The following is a 17,835-nucleotide window of genomic DNA, read 5'->3' as shown; positions in this document are numbered from 1 at the left end:
ATATGGGTGCATGTGTCTCTTTGAATTAGTGCTTTTTTAATTCTTTCAGTAAATACTCAGTAGTGAAATTTCTGCATTGCAGGGTGCTTCTATTTTTAACTTTTTGAGGATTCTCCATACTCTTTTTCTATAGTGACTGTACCCCTTTCCATCCCCGCAAATAGTGCATGAGGGTTCCTTTTTCTCCACATCCTTGCCAACACTTGTTTCTTGTGTTGTTGATCTTACTCATTCTGACCAGTGTGAGATGATATCTCATTGTAGTGTTTTTTTTAACTTAAAATAAAGATTTTACTTATTTGACGGATGGAGATCACAAGTAGGTAGAGAGGCAGACAGAGAGAGGAGGAAGCAGGCTCTCCACTGAGCAGAGAGCACGATGCGGGGCTCGATCCCAGGACCCTGAGATCATGCCTGAGCTGAAGGCAGAGGCTTTAACCCACTGATCCACCCAGGGCCCCCCAAAAAAACGTTTTTCAAAAAGTTTTTTTTTTTTATTTATTTGAGAGAGAGAGAGAGAGAGAGCATGAGAAGGGGGGGAGGGTCAGAGGGAGAAGCAGACTCCCTGCTGAGCATAGAGCCTGATGTGGGACTCCATCCCAGGGCTCCAGGATCATGACCTGAGCAAAAGGCAGTTGCTTAACCAACTGAGCCACCTAGACACCCCTCATTGTAGTTTTGATTTGTATTTCCCTGGTGGTAAGTGATGATGAACATCTTTTCATGTATCTGTTGGCCATTTGGATGTCTTCTTTGGAGAAATATCTGTTCATGCCTTCTGCCCGGTTTTTAATGGATTCTTTGTTTTTGGGTATTGAGTTTTATTAGTTCTGTATATATTTTGGATACTAACCTTTTATCTGATATGTCATTTGGAAATATATTCTCCCATTCTGTAGGTTGCCTTTTGTTTTTGTTGATTGTTTCCTTTACTGTGTAGAAGCTTTTTATTTTGATGAAGTCCCAATAGTTTATATTTAGTTTTATTTCTCTCACCTCAGAAGACATATCTACAAAAACGTTGCTGTGGCTGATGTCATAGAAGTTACTGTCTGCGTTCTCTTTAGGTTTTGTTGTTATTTCAGGTATCACATTTACATCTTTAATCCGTTTTGAATTCATTTGTGTATGGTGTTAAGAAAGTGATCCAGTTTCTTTCTTTGCATGTTACTGTCCAGTTTTCCCAATACAATTTGTTGAAGAAACAGTCTTTTTTCCATTGGATATTCTTTCCTACTTTGTTGAAGATTAATTGACCATATGGTTGTGGGTTCATTTCTGGGTTTCCTATTTTGTTCCATTGAACTGTGTGCCTATTTTTGCACCAGTGCCATACCATTTTGATTACCATGTCAGACTTTCAGACTTGAAGTCTGAAACTGTGCTTTCTCCAGCTTTGCTTTTTTCTTTTCTTTTCTTTTTTTTAAGATTGTTTTGGCTAGTAAGAGATTTTTGTGGTTTCATACATATTTTAGAATTTTTTGCTCTAGTTCTGACAAACGCTGTTTGTGTTTTGATATGGATTGTATTAGATGTGTGGATTGCTTTTGGTAATATATACATTTTAATAATATTCTTCTAATCCATGAGCACGAAATGTTTTTCCATTTCTTTGTGTACCCTCAATTTCTCCCATCAATTTTTTTAATTTAAATTTTGTTAGTTTACATACAGAGCAATATTGGTTTTTGGAGTAGACTTCAGTGATTCATCACATATATACAATACCCAGTGTTGTATCACAATCACAAGTGCCCTCTTTAATACCCACCACCCATCTACCCATCCCCAACCACCTCCCTCCATCAACCCTCAATTCATTCTCTATCATTAATAGTCACTTATGGCTTGTTTCCCTTTCTCTTTTTTATTCTTTTCCTTGTTCCCACATGGTCATCTGTTTTCTTTCTTAAATTCCACATGAGTGAGATCATACGGTATTTGTCTTTCTGACTTATTTCCCTTAGCATAATGTAGGCTCCACCTGTGTCTTTGCAAATGGCAAGATTTCATTCTTTTTGATGGCTGAATAATATTCGCGCACGCGCACGTGTGTGTGTGCGTGTTTGTGTGTGTGTGTGTACACCACATCTTCTTTATCCGTTCATCAGCCAATGGACATTTGGGCTCTTTCCATAGTTTGGCTGTTGTTGATAATGCTGCTGTAAACATCAGGGTACATGTACCCCTTCAGATCTGTATTTTTGCATCCTTTGGGTAAATACCTAGTAGTGGAATTTCTGGGTTGTATGGCAGCTCTATTTTTAACTTCTAGAGGAACCTCCATATTGTTTTCCAGAGTGGCTGCACCAGTTTGCATTCCCACCAACAGTGTAAGAGGATTCCCCTTTCTCCACATCCTCACCAACACCTCTTGTTTCTTGTGTTGTTAATTATAGCCATTTGACAAGTATGAGGTGGTATCACACCATTGCTTTGATTTGCATTTCCCTGATGATGAGTGAGGTTGAGCATCTTTCCATGTGTCTGTTGGCCATCTGGATGTCTTCTTAAAAAAAAAATGTCTATTCATGTCTTCTGCCCATTTCTTAACTGGATTTTTTTTGGGGGGGGTGTTTCATTTGGTAAGTTCTTTATAGATTTTGGAAACTAACCCTTTATAAGATATGTCACTTGCAAATATCTTCTCCCATTTCATGTGCTGCCTTTTAGTTTTGTTGATAAGCTTTTTATCTTGATGAAGTCCCAATAGTTCATTTTTGCTTTCATTTCCCTTGCCTCTGATGATGGGTCTAGTAAGAAGTTGCAATGGCCTAAGTCAAAAAAGTTGCTGCCTGTGTTCTTCTCTAGGATTTTGATGGTTTCCTATCTTATATTTAAGTCTCTAATCCATTTTCATTTATTTTTGTGTATGGTGTAAGAAAGTGGTCCAGTTTCATCCTTCTGCATGTTGCTCTCCAGTTTTCCCAAAACCATTTTATTGAAGAGTGTCTCCCCCCCCCGCCCCCGCCCCACTGGTTATTTTTTCCTGCTTTGTCAAAGATTAGTTGACCATGTAGTTGTAAGTCCATTCCTGGTTTTTCTATTCTGTTCCACTGATCTGTGTGTCTGGTTTTGTGCCAGTATCATACTGTCTTGATGAGTATAGCTTTGTAATATAGCTTGAAGTCCAGAATCATGGTGTCTCCAGTTTTGCTTTTCTTTTTCAGGATTGCTTTGACTACTCAGGGTCTTTTGTGGTTCCATACAAATTTTAGGATTGTTTGTTCTAGCTCTATGAAAAATGCTGGTGGTATTTTGATAGGGATTACAATAAATGTGTTGATTGTTTTGGGTAGTATAGACATTTTAACAATGTTTGTTCTTCCAATCCATGAGCATCAAATGCTTTTCCACTTTTTTGTGTTGTCTTCTATTTCTTTCTTAAGTATTCTGTAGTTTTCAGAGTGCAGATCTTTTACTTTTTTAGTTAGATTTATTTGTAGGTATCTTATGGGTTTTGGTGCAGTTATAAATGGGATCAGTTCCTTGATTTCTCTTTCTGCTGCTTCGTTATTGGTGTATAGAAATGCAACAAATTTCTTAATTGATCATATATCCTGCAACTTTGCTGAGTTCACGTATTAGTTCTAGCATTTGTGGGGGGGGGGTGGATTGTTTCAGGTTTTCTACATAGAGTACTGTTGTCTGCAAATAGTGAAAGTTTGACTTCTCCTCCAGTTTTGTTGCCTTTATATCTTTTTGTTGTCTGATTGCTGAGGCTAAGACTTCCAGTACTGCATTAAATAGTTATGGTAAGAGTGGACATCTCTGTTTTATTCCTGATTGTAGAGGAAAAGCTCTCAGTTTTTCCCCTTTGAAGGTCATATTAGCCCTGGGTCTTTCACATATCACTATGATGTTGAAGTATGTTGCATCTATCCCTACGTTGTTGATTTCTTTGTTTTTATCTAGAATGGATACCATATTTTGTCAAATGCTTTTCTGAGAGGATCATATGGCTCTTATCTCCCCTGACATTTCTTACTTAAAGGCATTGGAATAATCTTATTCATAAGGAAAGCTAGTAGTGCCTGTTTAGAATGCCTGTTACCTAAAATTTCCTTCCACCCAGCTGTGCTTGAACTGAAGCCATTGGCCCCTCCAAGCTGATGTCATGGCACCTACAAGCAGAGGAACTTAAATTGCACCAGCTCAGTGAGGTTGCCTAGCTATATAGGCTCACTGCTTTATTCAGTGTTCCCTCCTAATCCCTAACCTACAGGCTGGAGCAGGACTCGGTCTGGTTGTGTATACCTAACAATGTGCAGATAACTGTGAGGTTATCTTGAAGAATACAGAACTGGGTTGTAGGATTGTCCACCAAGAGCTTAAAAGGCAATCAACAGTAATGCAAAATCACTGCAAGGAAAGAATGACTTAGGAGGGAAATGGAAAGTATTGGTGTATCTAAAAGAAGAACATATCCACTAAAAAGTGAGCACCCAAGTGTCATCCAGGCGGTGGGAAGTCTTGACAAGTACAGTTCAATAGATAAAAAGTAAATACGAATGACTAATTAAGATTTGATGAGGGGCATCTGGGTGGCTCAGTGGGTTAAGACCTCTGCCTTCAGCTTGGGTTGTGATCCCAGGGTCCTGGGATCGAGCCCTGCTTTGAGCCCCACATTGGGCTCTCTGCTCAGCAGGGAGTCTGCTTCCTCCTCTCTCTGCCTGCCTCTCTGCCTGCTTGTGATCTCTGTCTGTCAAATAAACAAATAAATAAAATCTTTAAAGAAAAAAAAAGATTTGATGAAAAAATGCTTAATCTCACTACTAATCAAATACATGAAATAAAGATGAAATACTACTTAAACTTATAATTAATTGATAATACTTAATATTAACAAGGGCTACATTTCCTGATGAAAGTGTAAAGTGCTTTTTGAGAAGCATTTTGCCCACAAGAAAGGGGAATCCTTAAAATATTCACATCTTCTAAGGAATAATATTGCAGTACTCCTATCTTGTGTGTCAAGAATTAATTGTGCTTTTAACTTGTGCTTGAACTCTGTAAATAAAAAAATGAAAGTATAAAAAAATAAAAAGAAAGCAAGCTTTCTATGTATTGTAAAATTTACAGATAACAGAAATACCAAAATAACAGTGGAAAACAACAGAAATGTTTTCTGCAAGGGAGGCTCCAAAATATAGTGCTTTAGCTGGACATTACTATTCAAAATAAAATACAGATTTTTGTATTAAGGAGGAAAGGGAGAGTGGATGTTGGATACATAACCAGCAAGTTTTACTCCATTATCCTAAAAAACAAACTTGAACCTCAACAGAATTTTCAAAAAGTCATTCATTTTTAGGGAAGAGCCCAAATTTTCAAAATTACATGAATACCTACAATTACAAATCAAGTCAATGATTCCATAAAACAACGAATGTTACCAACAAAGGTTTGATAGTTGAACCTGTTTAATGTTAATTTTTAAAAATGCAGTTTTATTACATTATTATTTTACTACATTACATATAGTATTAAGCTTATACTCCCACATATGCATAAAAACACTCATAGAAGAATTTTTTATACTTTTCATTGTCCATATTTTCCATAATGAGCATATCTAAAATGCAAGCTAAGAAAATTATAGACATTATTTTTTGAAACACTGAGGCTGATGACGGATTCCCAGACTTGAGAAACAGGATCTCAAATTTGAGATTTCTCATGTTGTTCCAAACAAAATTAAGTAAGGGGCTAAGACATAGTCTGGCAAATTTTTCAAATTTAAAAGAAAAATCCTATAAACAGTAAATTGGGAAAAACAAGTCACCTTCAAATGAACTAGACCCAGATTGGCCACAGATTTTGTCTTTAGTCATCTTGCATTATTTGCACTCTAAGATCTTTATTTGATTATCCAGTACTTTATGAAGAAGGTACTGTTGTTAGTTCTGTTTATTTTACAGGAAACATGGGGTAAGGGAAGTTAAGGGACTTGCTTGTTGTCGTCTCACAGATTGTCAGGAATGGAGCCAAAAGGCAAACCCAGCCCATGTGGGGCCCCATGGCCATATCTTTCCTACTTACATAGAAAGGACTTTGAAGAAAAACAAACCATGAGGCAAATAGGTTATCATTGATGGGTATCACAGTTTAGAAAATATGCCTCCCATCCGTGTATTTCAGTAACTTCTCATAGTCGTCCTCCAAGTTGCTAAGATAGTAATCACAATGAATTCAATAACCAAAAATTACAGAACAGGCTGGTGGTAGGCATTACACCAGATAGAATCTCAGAAGTAAGGGTTTATTACAAATAACTTTTTTTTTTTAATGAATGGTTGCTGTTTTAATCCACTAAGTTTTTTCTTTTAAGATTTTATTTATTTATTTGACAGAGAGAGAGAGATCACAAGCAGGCAGAGAGAGAGGGGGAAGCAGGCTCCCCGCCGAGCAGAGAGCCTGATGCGGAGGTTGGATGAATGCAGAGAAGTTGAAATAATGGATTTCACTTGGGTACAAAGAGAAAATTTTGAGGACACCTTTTTAGAGAGATGTCAGACCTGACCACAGAGCTACATGTCGAATGCTTATCAGCAGATGAGATCTGCTTGGCTCATGGGAGGAATTACAGGGCATTTTCTGGGGGGTGTCCCTCTGGAGATGGTTCTCTCTTCTGGGTCATACCCTAGTTCTCAGTACCATTTGATTTTTATTTTTCAGCTGAAACTAAGATCTGCTTCAAATACTACCACGGTGTGAGCGGAGCCCTGCGAGCCACCACCCCCAGTGTCACAGTCAAAAACTCCGCAGCTCCCGTAAGTCCCATTTCTTCCTCTTTGGTCAGAGCTAATCTTGGTGCTTCTTTGCTTTCTCCCACTTTGTGTGTGTGTGTGTGTGTGTGTTTATATACACATATGGACATATAGTGATAGATTTTAAGTAGACAGAATAGTGAGGAGGAAGGAGATCCAAAGGCAAACTTATTAAAATCATACCACTTTTTGTTTGTGAAATGTTAAGCTTTAATAGTGAGATGTTTGTAATAGATTCATGATTCACAGTTGTGAAGAACAAGTGTTTCTCTGGTGTGCATTTTTAAAAATTCCTTGGTTTTTAAGGATTTATATTTCCATATATTTGAATTTCTTTTTAAGCTTATAAAGAAATTTATGGAATAGAAATTTATAATCTCAGACTGATTTGGTTCATAAAATTATAAAATGGTAGGCTTAGGAAAGACTAGAATCATTGGTCCTTTTTTCCTTTATATGAATAAGGAAACTGCCCGACATGCCTAAGTAATGGACCTAAGCTCACAGTTGCAGATCAGAGATTTAGGTCACGTCTTTTGTTGTTGTTGTCTGGTTTTGCTCAGTACTCCAGTAACAAGTGCTGCCTTTTCCTAAATTACAATCTAGTTTGCATCTTCCTGGTGTTGCTTATCTTTGTTCTCAATGCGTCTGATTAGCTGAAATCTACCTTCAGGTGGCATTCCATGTCTTTTTCACATAAGATAAAGATTAGTCAGTGGGGGAGGCTGACCAAAACCGGTGAGGACTTTGTCAGGGTGGCATGTAAGTAAAAAAGGTTTGGTTTCCCCTATGTAAAAAGAACCTGGGTAGCTCAGTCAGTTAGGCATCGGACTCTTGATTTTTAGCTCAGGTCTTGATCTCAGGGTTGTGAGTTCAAGCCCCACAGTGGGTTCCAGTGTGAAAACTTGAAGTGAAATATGAATGATTTGGAAAGACCTTTGCCTCTAAAAGACACGGTTTTGCTGTTTCATAAGTCAGTCCTTCAAGGTGTGGAAGATGAGTGACTTGAGTCCTTGGTGGTATAACCAAGGTAGGCAGGGCCTGGGACCACAGTCTGGGCTGCCTCGATCCAGAGAATTGGTGCAGAACTGGATGCTGGCTGGAGAGGGCGTCCCAGGGCTCCCTGTCAGATGACATACGGCGGGCGGCAGGGGAGGAGAGAGAGAGGGACCATCTGTACTTCTCACTGGTTGTACCATTTTCTCCTACACTAGCCAGCCAGATTGGGAGGTGATGTCTGTCATTTTATTGGATAGGACAGGAATGAAAGGGTTTTGGGGAAGTATTCCCAGAATGCCAGATACCCCCCCTTGATGGGCCCAACACGTGTGGGAAAGTATCAAAAGAGGGTGCCTGGAAAGGCCAAAGAGGCTTTGATGGAAGTGGCCAGTTGTTCAGGCAGGAGGGTCAGCTCAGCGGAGTCGGCCAAGCTGGAGCTGGGGCTGAACTGACCAGAAGCGAGGCGGACAAAGCATGGAGGCCCTGAGCACACAGCAGACAAGGAAGAAAGGAGCCCGGAAGTGGAGGCAACTGACGCAGGAAAAGCCTTCCAGGTGCAGGCACAGCATGTCACGCAACGAGGCAGCTTCTCTCCAGACACACTGACTTCTCAGCCAGAAGGGGCTTTGCTCAATGATGGATGAGCCTTTTTGGCTCAAGGCTGGAATGAGTGGTGCCGTGAGGGAGCTTGGGCAGCCCTAGAATCTTTAGGATTCCTTTTTGGAGAAGGCTCTCTGGAACATGTGGCTTCTCTGAACTCAGCCTCCTGGGGACTCCAGATGTCATCTGCTTCTCAGACCAATGCAAGACACACGATCACAGGAATGTAGGTGTACAGTTCAAGCCTAAAAGAAAATAAGGTGCCAGCTCCCTGGAAACTTCCTGAATAGCACAGTGGACAGGCTTTACCAAGTGGGATAAACTCTCAACAAACAGGCTTTCCAGAGGCTGCTGAGGAGAAACAGGCTGAGGAGAGAAACAGCTTCAGCCTATTATTTGACAGGAAGTAGAGGAGACAGCATTGAATCTGAGTCAGCCCTGACCTCATCTTTGTTACTCCTCTTGTGTTACCATTGCTTGTACTCAGACATCTTGAAATGTGTTGACATGTTGCCGTCATCCTGATGATTATCTCCATAATGATTTTCTCACATAAATCAGTAGACACTTGGGTCGACAATTTTTGTTTCTCTTCTTAATTGCACGCACGTGAGCCCCAGATCACAAGGCCAAATGATGCCAGGAGCAGAGCCGTCTACCCTCTGCCATGTTGGAGTCATTTGCAGAGGGAGCATGCATTTTCCTGGAGACAGTATTTTAATATGCATTTGGGTTTTATAATAGTTAAACTACTGGCTCTTACAGCATGGTGCACTCTTCAGAGGAGTTTCACTTGCCTAATTTTAGTTGGTTCACAGCACATCTGTGAGATAGGCAGGAAATACCATTTTGGTTACAGGACCATTTGGCTATCTGGTGATGGAGCTGAAACAAATCTCGGTTTTGTTTCTGAAATAATCTAGCAGCATCTGGTCTAAGGACTTATGCAAACTTTTTCTAAGGGGAAATGCTATTCAAGTTTTCCAAAATCAATTTGCCAATAAACTCTGAGTATCCATTTTCCAATGAGGGATTTCTGGTGCTGCGCTAATCTCTTCTGAAAAGATGGCTGCCAACGGCCATTATGTCATGCCCCAAGGATCAATGAGTTAGTTTGTGGCAATAATCTAAAAGTATAATTTTTTGAAAAGGGGGAAAAGATGCCAAATGCCCCCTTAGTATATAATCAGCACTTCAATATTTTGAGCACAGCAGATTCTCAGTATGTTTTAGTTCCTTTTCTCATTTCCTCATTCCATCTTATCCTTTGCCTTTGTCCTACTGACAGTCATTGAGGTCCCAGTGGGGGGTGGGGAAAGACGTCACCTATCCTTATCTTTCCAAGGCTCTCATCTGTTTATTATTCTTAATTGTGTATCAGAAACTATGATGAGTAAGGGGTATGGGAGTAAATGAAATACAAATCCCGGCATTGAGAACTCATGGTTATTCTGTTGTGAATTATAAATACTCTTTGAAGTGTCTGGTGCTGGGCTGTGAAAACCCATTGGGCTGGTGTAAGCCATGAGGCGGTGCCTGCAGCAGCTGGGAAGGCCTTGGGCGGAGGTGGTGTGTGGGCAGCGTGGAAGGGAGTTGCGAGGCCCTGGAGGAAGGTAAGGCACTGGCAGAAGGACGACAAGTGCAGAGGTGTGGGGCTGTGAAGTACCACTGGCGTGACAGAGGAGACCTACATTGTGTTAGAGCTAAACAATATAAGACTTTTTACTTAATTTTTTCCCATATATCACCCCGTACTTTGTTTTTCATACTGTTTGCATCTTATTGGGAGCACTTAGCATATATTTTATATTTTACTTACATTTTCTGTAGAAAATCATGTTTAAAATAAGTTCTTTCTCTCAGTATTTTTGCTTCCTTTTCCTGTGCATTATAGTCCCTCTTATAAGCCTCTTGGTATTTTTTTTTCCTCTCCCTATTCATACATCGAAGGACAGAAATCTCCCCAATTTGCCAAAAGACGAGGACGGTAAATTGTTCTCTGCTCGGCACACTGTGAATTTTCCGGCTTTCCCTTCAGGTCCATGCTTCCACACAGGTTTTCCATCTGCTCTTCCCTTTTTTGTGGACCAAGCAGTGTCATCCAGTGGGATCTATTAGTGGGCTCGGGAGAGAGCTCTCCATCCACCTGCTGGGTTCTCTACGGGGCAAGAGATTCAGATGCAACGTGTCCCTGTTCTCAGTGTATGCCCTGCACACATGCTTTCCAGGTCCATCCCTGAGGAGCCTTCACTGCACAGTGCAGTGATCACCATGTGCTCCCTCATCCCCAAACGCGACAAGGCCTGGGGACTGTAGCCTCTGGATACAGAAAATAGACGGTTGTTGGAGACATATCTGTGGCAGGATGGGCAAGCAGGGTCCAGGGAGTGGGGAAGGGCCACCGCAGAAAAGGGTCGGCAGGGGATGTTCGTTCCTGCTGTATCTGGGGCCTGCTGTAGCTGGTTCTCCAGATTTCCATTTAGACAGGAGTTATATTCCTCCTCAGTCTTCATCAAGATTTTAATTTATGGAAATTTCATTAGAATTTTGTTATTCTGTATTGTTTTTAATCCCTAACTCACATTGCTATTGTCTGGCTACCTATTAGTATCTTTTGGCCTTCTCAGTGAGAAATTGGAAGTGAACATATCCATTTCTGCTCCTTCTTCTACCACTTTGATCCAGTGTCTCTGCAGCCAAGCTTTCGGTAATAATTGAACAGCAGAAAGTTCAAAGCAAAGTTTTCTGCCAGAACTCAAGATATCTTTCTATCAATTCATGTTCACACATTCATTTGCTTTGTCAGACCACCCAGCAGAGATAGAGGTCACATTCTCCTATTTGAAAACAAAACAAAACAAAACAAAACAAAACTGAATAGGCCATTTGTCTAGAAATGTAGGCTGTTATTACTCTAAAATAAGATCAGGTTCATGGCGGTACCCGGGTGGCTCAGTCAGTTAAGTGGCCGACTCTTGGTTTTGGCTGAGGTCATGATCTCAGGGTCCTGAGATCGAACCCCCCTCAGGCTCCAAACTCTGGAACCTGGATATATGGAATCTGCTTGTCCCTCTCCCCGACCCTTCGCCGCTGCCCCTCTCCCCACTGATGCTCTCTCTGTGTCTCTCTCTAAAATAAAAATCTTTAAAAAAATAAAATAAGATCAGGTTAAGGTTTTCTTTGCAGTCTGGGTCTCCTGCAATGGCCATTGAACAAATAGTTGAAAAATAGCCCCCAAACTTCAAGTCAATAAACTTTTTTCTAGTAATATTTGTCTTGGGAGTTTTAAAGCAGATTTTTCAGAAAAAGAATATTTTAAATCATTAAAGATAACTGTAGAATAGCTTACCTTAAGGTTGCAAACTGCCTGGAAAACACTCTGGCCAAGTAAGTTGCAAAATTAACTCACAGTCAAGTGACTGATGGGAGCAACTGTCAAACAGAATTGTTAGACATGGACTGATCATTTGATCAGCTTCATTAAAGAGGGTAAAATGATCTTGTGGTTTATTATTGGGAGAGATGAAGTGGCAAGACGAGTTGCTGAATGAAGTCCTTCTTGATAAGCTTCCATGGCAATGTATCATCAGTTTGGGGGTGAAGGTCTCCCAGTTTACCAAAGGGTCCCCTCCATCCTGTGTGTCCACAGGGAGTCTCAGCTTCACCCCCAAGTCTGTCAAGAAGTAGTTCCAAAATTAAAGGAGGAGTAAGAGTTCATCCCTCTTTTTAACTGGGATGGACAGCACCGCGATGCTGGAGTGACCTTAGCATTAGATCCACGGGAGACCCGGCACAGGCAACCTTGAGCAGACCTTGGGATAGCAGCACTTCCCAAAGGGCTTCTTTTTCATAATTTTACATGAGTCGTGCTGTGTAAAGAATTGCTTCTACACAGTGGAAGAAGGACTTGAGGAAAGTTCAGAGCCCTTTTCCTTAAATCATAAGAAAACTGGGTCTTGTAAGGTTTTAGTCAGAATTGAGCCTTTTGCGATCTCCCCCAGACTTGTGCCCTACAATCATATCCCTCAGTCTGCCCTCTTTTCCCATTCTGATTCTAGAAACCTGGCCCCATGACATTTTGGGAAGGTGACATGATGTTTATTTTATAATTGGATGTGGATTTTATAATAGCCATAGGAGGCATTTGTGAATTAATTCTGTTTTGTCTGCTTTCTTACTAACACATCCATAATTCGTTTTTGTAGCTTGTCACCAGTACCTATCCAACCAGGCATTAGAAAAGAACTTCATCAAAAATCCTATGTTGACATGAAATTCTGAGGCTTAGTCCCTAATATTCTGAAAATCAGATTCTTAATGAAATAATCTCAGGTACGCTAGAAGGGCAAGAAGTCTGACATGATTAGACTGTACATTATTCTAATTTTTCATTTCTTACCTTTATATCTATGCCTCTTAGCCTTTCTTTCGGAGAGAACTTAAGAAAACGTTTTGATTTGTAGAAGCCTAAACCAAATGCTACAAATAAAACACAACAATTGTAAACTTGAATGCTCCTTCTAAAACTTCTTGCATGATTTATTTACATGCAAAGGATCTGTGTTATCCATTTACCAGCAAGCTATAGGATGACTTTATAAGGGGGTATTTTACAAGATCTCCTGACTGTTGTGACTTTAAAGTCTGTCTCCATTCCACAAAGTCTAGGGTGCACTGGGAAAGGGGTTTCTCAGAGGAATAGGGAGAAGTTGGTGGTTTGTGGTTTTTTTTTTAACCTTTTCATCCCCTGAACCAATTTTATGGTTATTGACATAACATATCATTTCTTATATTTGAGAATCTGTAGCCACGTTTTGTCTCACTCCCAACCTGGCAAATTGTTTTATGGTGCTCAGAGCTTCTTGCCTCTAATCCTCTTTCCCCAGAAACCACTCCCACCTCCTCAGCAGCAACCCTCCCCCATATATGCAGCACTCTGGTTCCCCCACCTTGGAGTTCTGCTGAGAACATAGTTATTCTGTACACCTTTGTGTAGCCTATGGCTTCCATAATTCATTTATACAGTTATTTCTTTATTAGTGAGCTCTTCTGTGTTGACCACTAGTCATCCAAAACTGAACAGAATAAATGCCCATCCTCTTGAAGCCACCTGCCTGGGATGGGTTGAGTAGTGCGGAGACAGACAAGAAAAGAGGCAATAACAAAGGACTATTCTAAGTGCTGTGGGAATGGACACATGGGGCACTTTGGGAGGACCAAAGATGAGCATGCCCAGAACATGATGGAAGGCTTTCTAAGTGGAACAGACCAAATCACAGGTGGGATTTGATCAAGCCCTTTATTTTTTTTTTTTTTTTCTACACTGTTTTGCCCACGTGTAGGGGCGAGTTATTCATATGCATATCTTCAGCAAAAGTCCCTTGAGGTTTTGATTAGACTAAAGCAGGGGAACATGTAGACATTTGTATTTTGGCTAACACATCAGATGGATTCATCCTTGTCAAACAGAAATAAGAGGAAAGGAAATCACAACCACACCAAACGTCCTCTTCTAGAGAATTTATGCAGGTCCTGCCCACAGTCAGACCTCTTAAAAAGGTACCCTGAAAGTTTGGATTCCATTGTGGCCCAACATTAAGAAATTTGTTCTATTTCAGTGGAAGAGGTTCAGAGCTTATTCTAAAGTGGAATTTTGGGGTCTTGAGTCTGGAGGTGTTTCCTGATAAGGTTCTTCACCCAGCTTTGTTTTGGCATAGGGGTGGTCTACATCCTTCCTTCCTGGGGTGTAGGAAGCAAGTGCCAAATAACATTCTCTGCATTTTCCCATAGAAACCATATTTGAAAATACCTAGACACATATCACTCATGGGAAGTGGAGATCCTCTCTGTGTTTGTAAAAGTCGTGTTCTTATACTGGAGTTGGGATGTCTGTGAAGCTCTGATATTATATGGATGTGTTCATGCATGTCCTAGGGGTGGATCCCAGGCATTCATCAGATTCTGAACAGGGTTCATCATCCCAAAAAGCTCATCACTGTTAGAGAAAACACTCTTTGCTGATATAGAGATCTAATTTGTGAGCCTTTGTACTGTTAAAAGTCTACGTTTGCCTTTATTGGAGTAAACACCCTAGTCTTTGGCAACCCTATGTAAAGCCAAGAATGTTCTTAATGAAAGGAAACACGTAGTAAATACCTAGATAAGAGACACAAATCTAGAAAAGGGATGAATCTAGACATGAATGTACCCCATGAGCCTGATATAGGAGGACATGAAAATTAAATGAAGGCCTCTTAAACAGAAATCTTTTTGTTTTTCTTTTGCAGCAGGATACAAATGTTGATGTCCAGGGATTAGAGGCAGGGAGCTTGGCACAGAGTAGACAAACTACAAAGTATTTATTCTTCCTAAAACAAAGCAAAGTGAATTCATAGGTAAGGTGTTTCAAATGATTGAGGTATAAGTAAGTCAGATAGAGTTTAAACATTCTAGAGCAAAAAGAAAGAAAAAAACTTCTAAATAATTTTCCTTACCCACCACAACACTGAAACCAGAACTGTCAAAAAGAGCACTAAATAGAAACCATAGGTCAGTCTTATTGATGAATATAAATATAAAATCCTTAAGTTAAATATTGGCAAATAGATTTCAAAAGCATTATTAAAATAAAGAATTATACCCAAGTTGTAAAGTTGCCTCAGTATTATTATACTATGTGAACAGAAAACCACATCATCTTCTCTATAGATACAAAAAAAGCATCTGACATTTCTTTCTCTTAGTGATGCTTGTACTTTCAGAACAATGCTAATAGTGGTATTACTAGAGGTATTAATAGCGATCTCTTTGTCTTGTTCTCAACTTTAATGAAACCATTTCTAGTGGTTCCCCAGAAAACATAGGCAAGAAATGAAGATTCAATATTGGAAAGAGAAACGAAATTATCATCACTTATAAATGACTTGACTGTATTATGTAAAATAATTGATTGAGACTCTTAGAAACAATAAATTATCTCTAATATATAAGAATTAATAGCTCTACTATAAGCAAAGAAAAGCCAATCAGAAAACATAATGGAAAAAAAGGTTTTCATTTTACATTAACCAAAAAAATATATATATATCTCAATAAGCAATGTGCAAGACCATGATCTCAAAGAGTTATCTGCACTCAAATGTTCACCACATCATTATTCACAATAGCCAAGATATGGAAGCAACCTAATTGTCTATCAATAGATAAATGGATGAAGATTATATGAGATAGATAGATGAATATTATTAAGACATGAAAAAAAAAAAATCCTGCTTTTGAGAACATAGATGGACCTCAAAGACATCATGCTAGAAAAATGAGCCAGAAAAGAAAGACAGATGCTGTATGATTTCATATGTGGGATCTAAAAAGGCTGAACTCACATGATGTTATATGTCAATTATATCTCAGTGAAAGTGGAAAAAACGTGCATGACCAATTTATTTTTTATTTTTTTAAAGACTGTATTTATTTATTTGAGATAGAGCAAGAGAGAGTGAGAGAGAGAGAGCATGAGTGTGGGTGGGAAGAGGCAGAGGGAGAGGGAGAAGCAGGCTCTCTACTGAGCAGGGACCCCAGTGTGGGACTCGACCCCAGGGTGACCTGACCTGAAGGCAGACACTTAACCAACTGAGCCACCCAGGCACTCCTGTACAAGACCAATTTAATGAAAAATTTAGAACTATTGAAGGATAATGGAAGATTTAAATATATGCAAAGATGAACTGTGTCCTTGTTTCAGAAGCAGCATTTAACCTATATAAATTCCCTGTAAATTAATTTAACATTCAACACAACTGCAATTAAAATATAAATAAGATGCTTTTGATAGCAAAGTAACCCTAGCTTCATCAGACCCAATATGTGAGAAAAATTATAATGGTTTTGGGAAATGAAAATAATAAGGAAAGACTAGCCTGCCAGGAATTAAAACGGGCTATGAAGCTATAATAATTAAAATTGTTAATGAAGAAAGAGACTAATAGAACAATGGAAGAGAAGAGAGTAAGAAAATAGACCCCAGGATATTGGGAACCTTAATTAACAGTTAAGGTTATATTTAAAATCAGTGTGGGAAAGAGATTTTACCATATTGGTATTATGGCAGCTAAACAAACTATTGAAAAAAAATATATATATATATGCATCAAACCCTCTTATTATTCCTAATTCCTTATGTACAAATGGATAGATATTTTCAATACTTAAAAAACTTAAAAATTCTAGTTAAAAAAGGGCACCTGGGTGGCTCAGTGGGTTAAGCCGCTGCCTTCGGCTCGGGTCGTGGTCTCGGGGTCCTGGGATTGAGTCCCGCGTCGGGCTCTCTACTCGGCAGGGAGCCTGCTTCCCTTCCTCTCTCTCTGCCTGCCTCTCTGCCTACTTGTGATCTCTCTCTGTCAGATAAATAAATAAAATCTTAAAAAAAAAATTCTAGTAAAAAAGGCATGCATAATTTGAAGTCTTGGAGAGGAATAGTTCTTTATAATCAGAACACAAAGCCTAAGACCATAAATGAAAAGTAGCAATAAATTGCATTCGGTACATTTAAAAAATCTGAATGGAAAAAAAATTCTAAAAAGTAAAAAAGTAGAAAACAAAAAGAAGAAATTGATTTAAAAAAATCAGGCGAAAAGCTAACTTCTTTAATTTACATAGAACTCATTTATATTGTTTAAAGAAATGAAACTATTTTAGAAACAGGCAAAGAGCCTGAAGTCCATTTTTAGGGGAAAAAAGTACAATCACCAGTAAGCACATAAAAAGATGCTCCATCAAAACAATGTAAAGACAACCACACTGGGAGAAAATATTTGGAAAAGATTTATCTGACAAGGGACTGTTATGCAAAATATACAAAGAACTCTTAAAATCAGCAATAAGAATGAGCAGCCCAATTTAAAAATGAGCAAAAGATCTAAAGAGACACCAGACCAAAGAAGATACACAGATGGCAAATATGTACAAGAAAAAATGCTCCACATCATATGTCAAGAGGGAAATGCAAATTAAAACAAGGAGATCACTACACTCCTCTTAGAGTGCCTAAAATCCAGACAACACTGCCAACAGACAAGGATGTGGAGCAACAGGAACTCTCATTCATTGCTGGTGGTAGTGCCAAATGAAACGGACAGTTTGGAAGACAGTTTGGTAGTTCCATACAAACCCAAACAAACTCTTACTATATGATCCAGTTATCACACTCTGTAGTGTTTATCCAAAAAGTTGAAAATTTAAGTCCATACAAAAACCTACACCCAGATGTTTATAGCAGCTTTCTTCATAATTGCCAAAACTTGGAAGCAACGATGATTTATTTCATTAGGTGCATTATGGTACATCCAGATCATAGAATATTATTACAAGCTATCAAGCTATGGAAAGACATGGAGGAATCTTAAATGCATATTGCTAAGTGAAAGGAGCCAATCTGTAAATGTTATGTACTGTAGGATTCCAAATATAT

At 39.2% G+C, this 17,835-nt stretch overlaps 1 protein-coding gene across 3 annotated transcripts in view; it reads left to right on the top strand.

Annotated features, from left to right (window-relative positions):
- Positions 1 to 17,835, top strand: part of HECW1 (HECT, C2 and WW domain containing E3 ubiquitin protein ligase 1) — a 460,020-nt gene that overhangs the window by 254,703 nt on the left and 187,482 nt on the right. For all 3 annotated transcript variants that reach the window (XM_047695808.1, XM_047695806.1, XM_047695807.1), the window contains one exon: positions 6,679 to 6,773. In XM_047695808.1, the coding sequence (XP_047551764.1) occupies positions 6,679 to 6,773 (95 nt within the window). The remainder of the gene's footprint in view (positions 1 to 6,678; positions 6,774 to 17,835) is intronic.

Source organism: Lutra lutra, chromosome 11 (genome assembly GCF_902655055.1).
Source record: "Lutra lutra chromosome 11, mLutLut1.2, whole genome shotgun sequence".
Lineage (NCBI taxonomy): Eukaryota > Metazoa > Chordata > Mammalia > Carnivora > Mustelidae > Lutra > Lutra lutra.
Note: the sequence above shows the minus strand (reverse complement) of the source record. Positions and strands in the feature narration are given on the sequence as shown.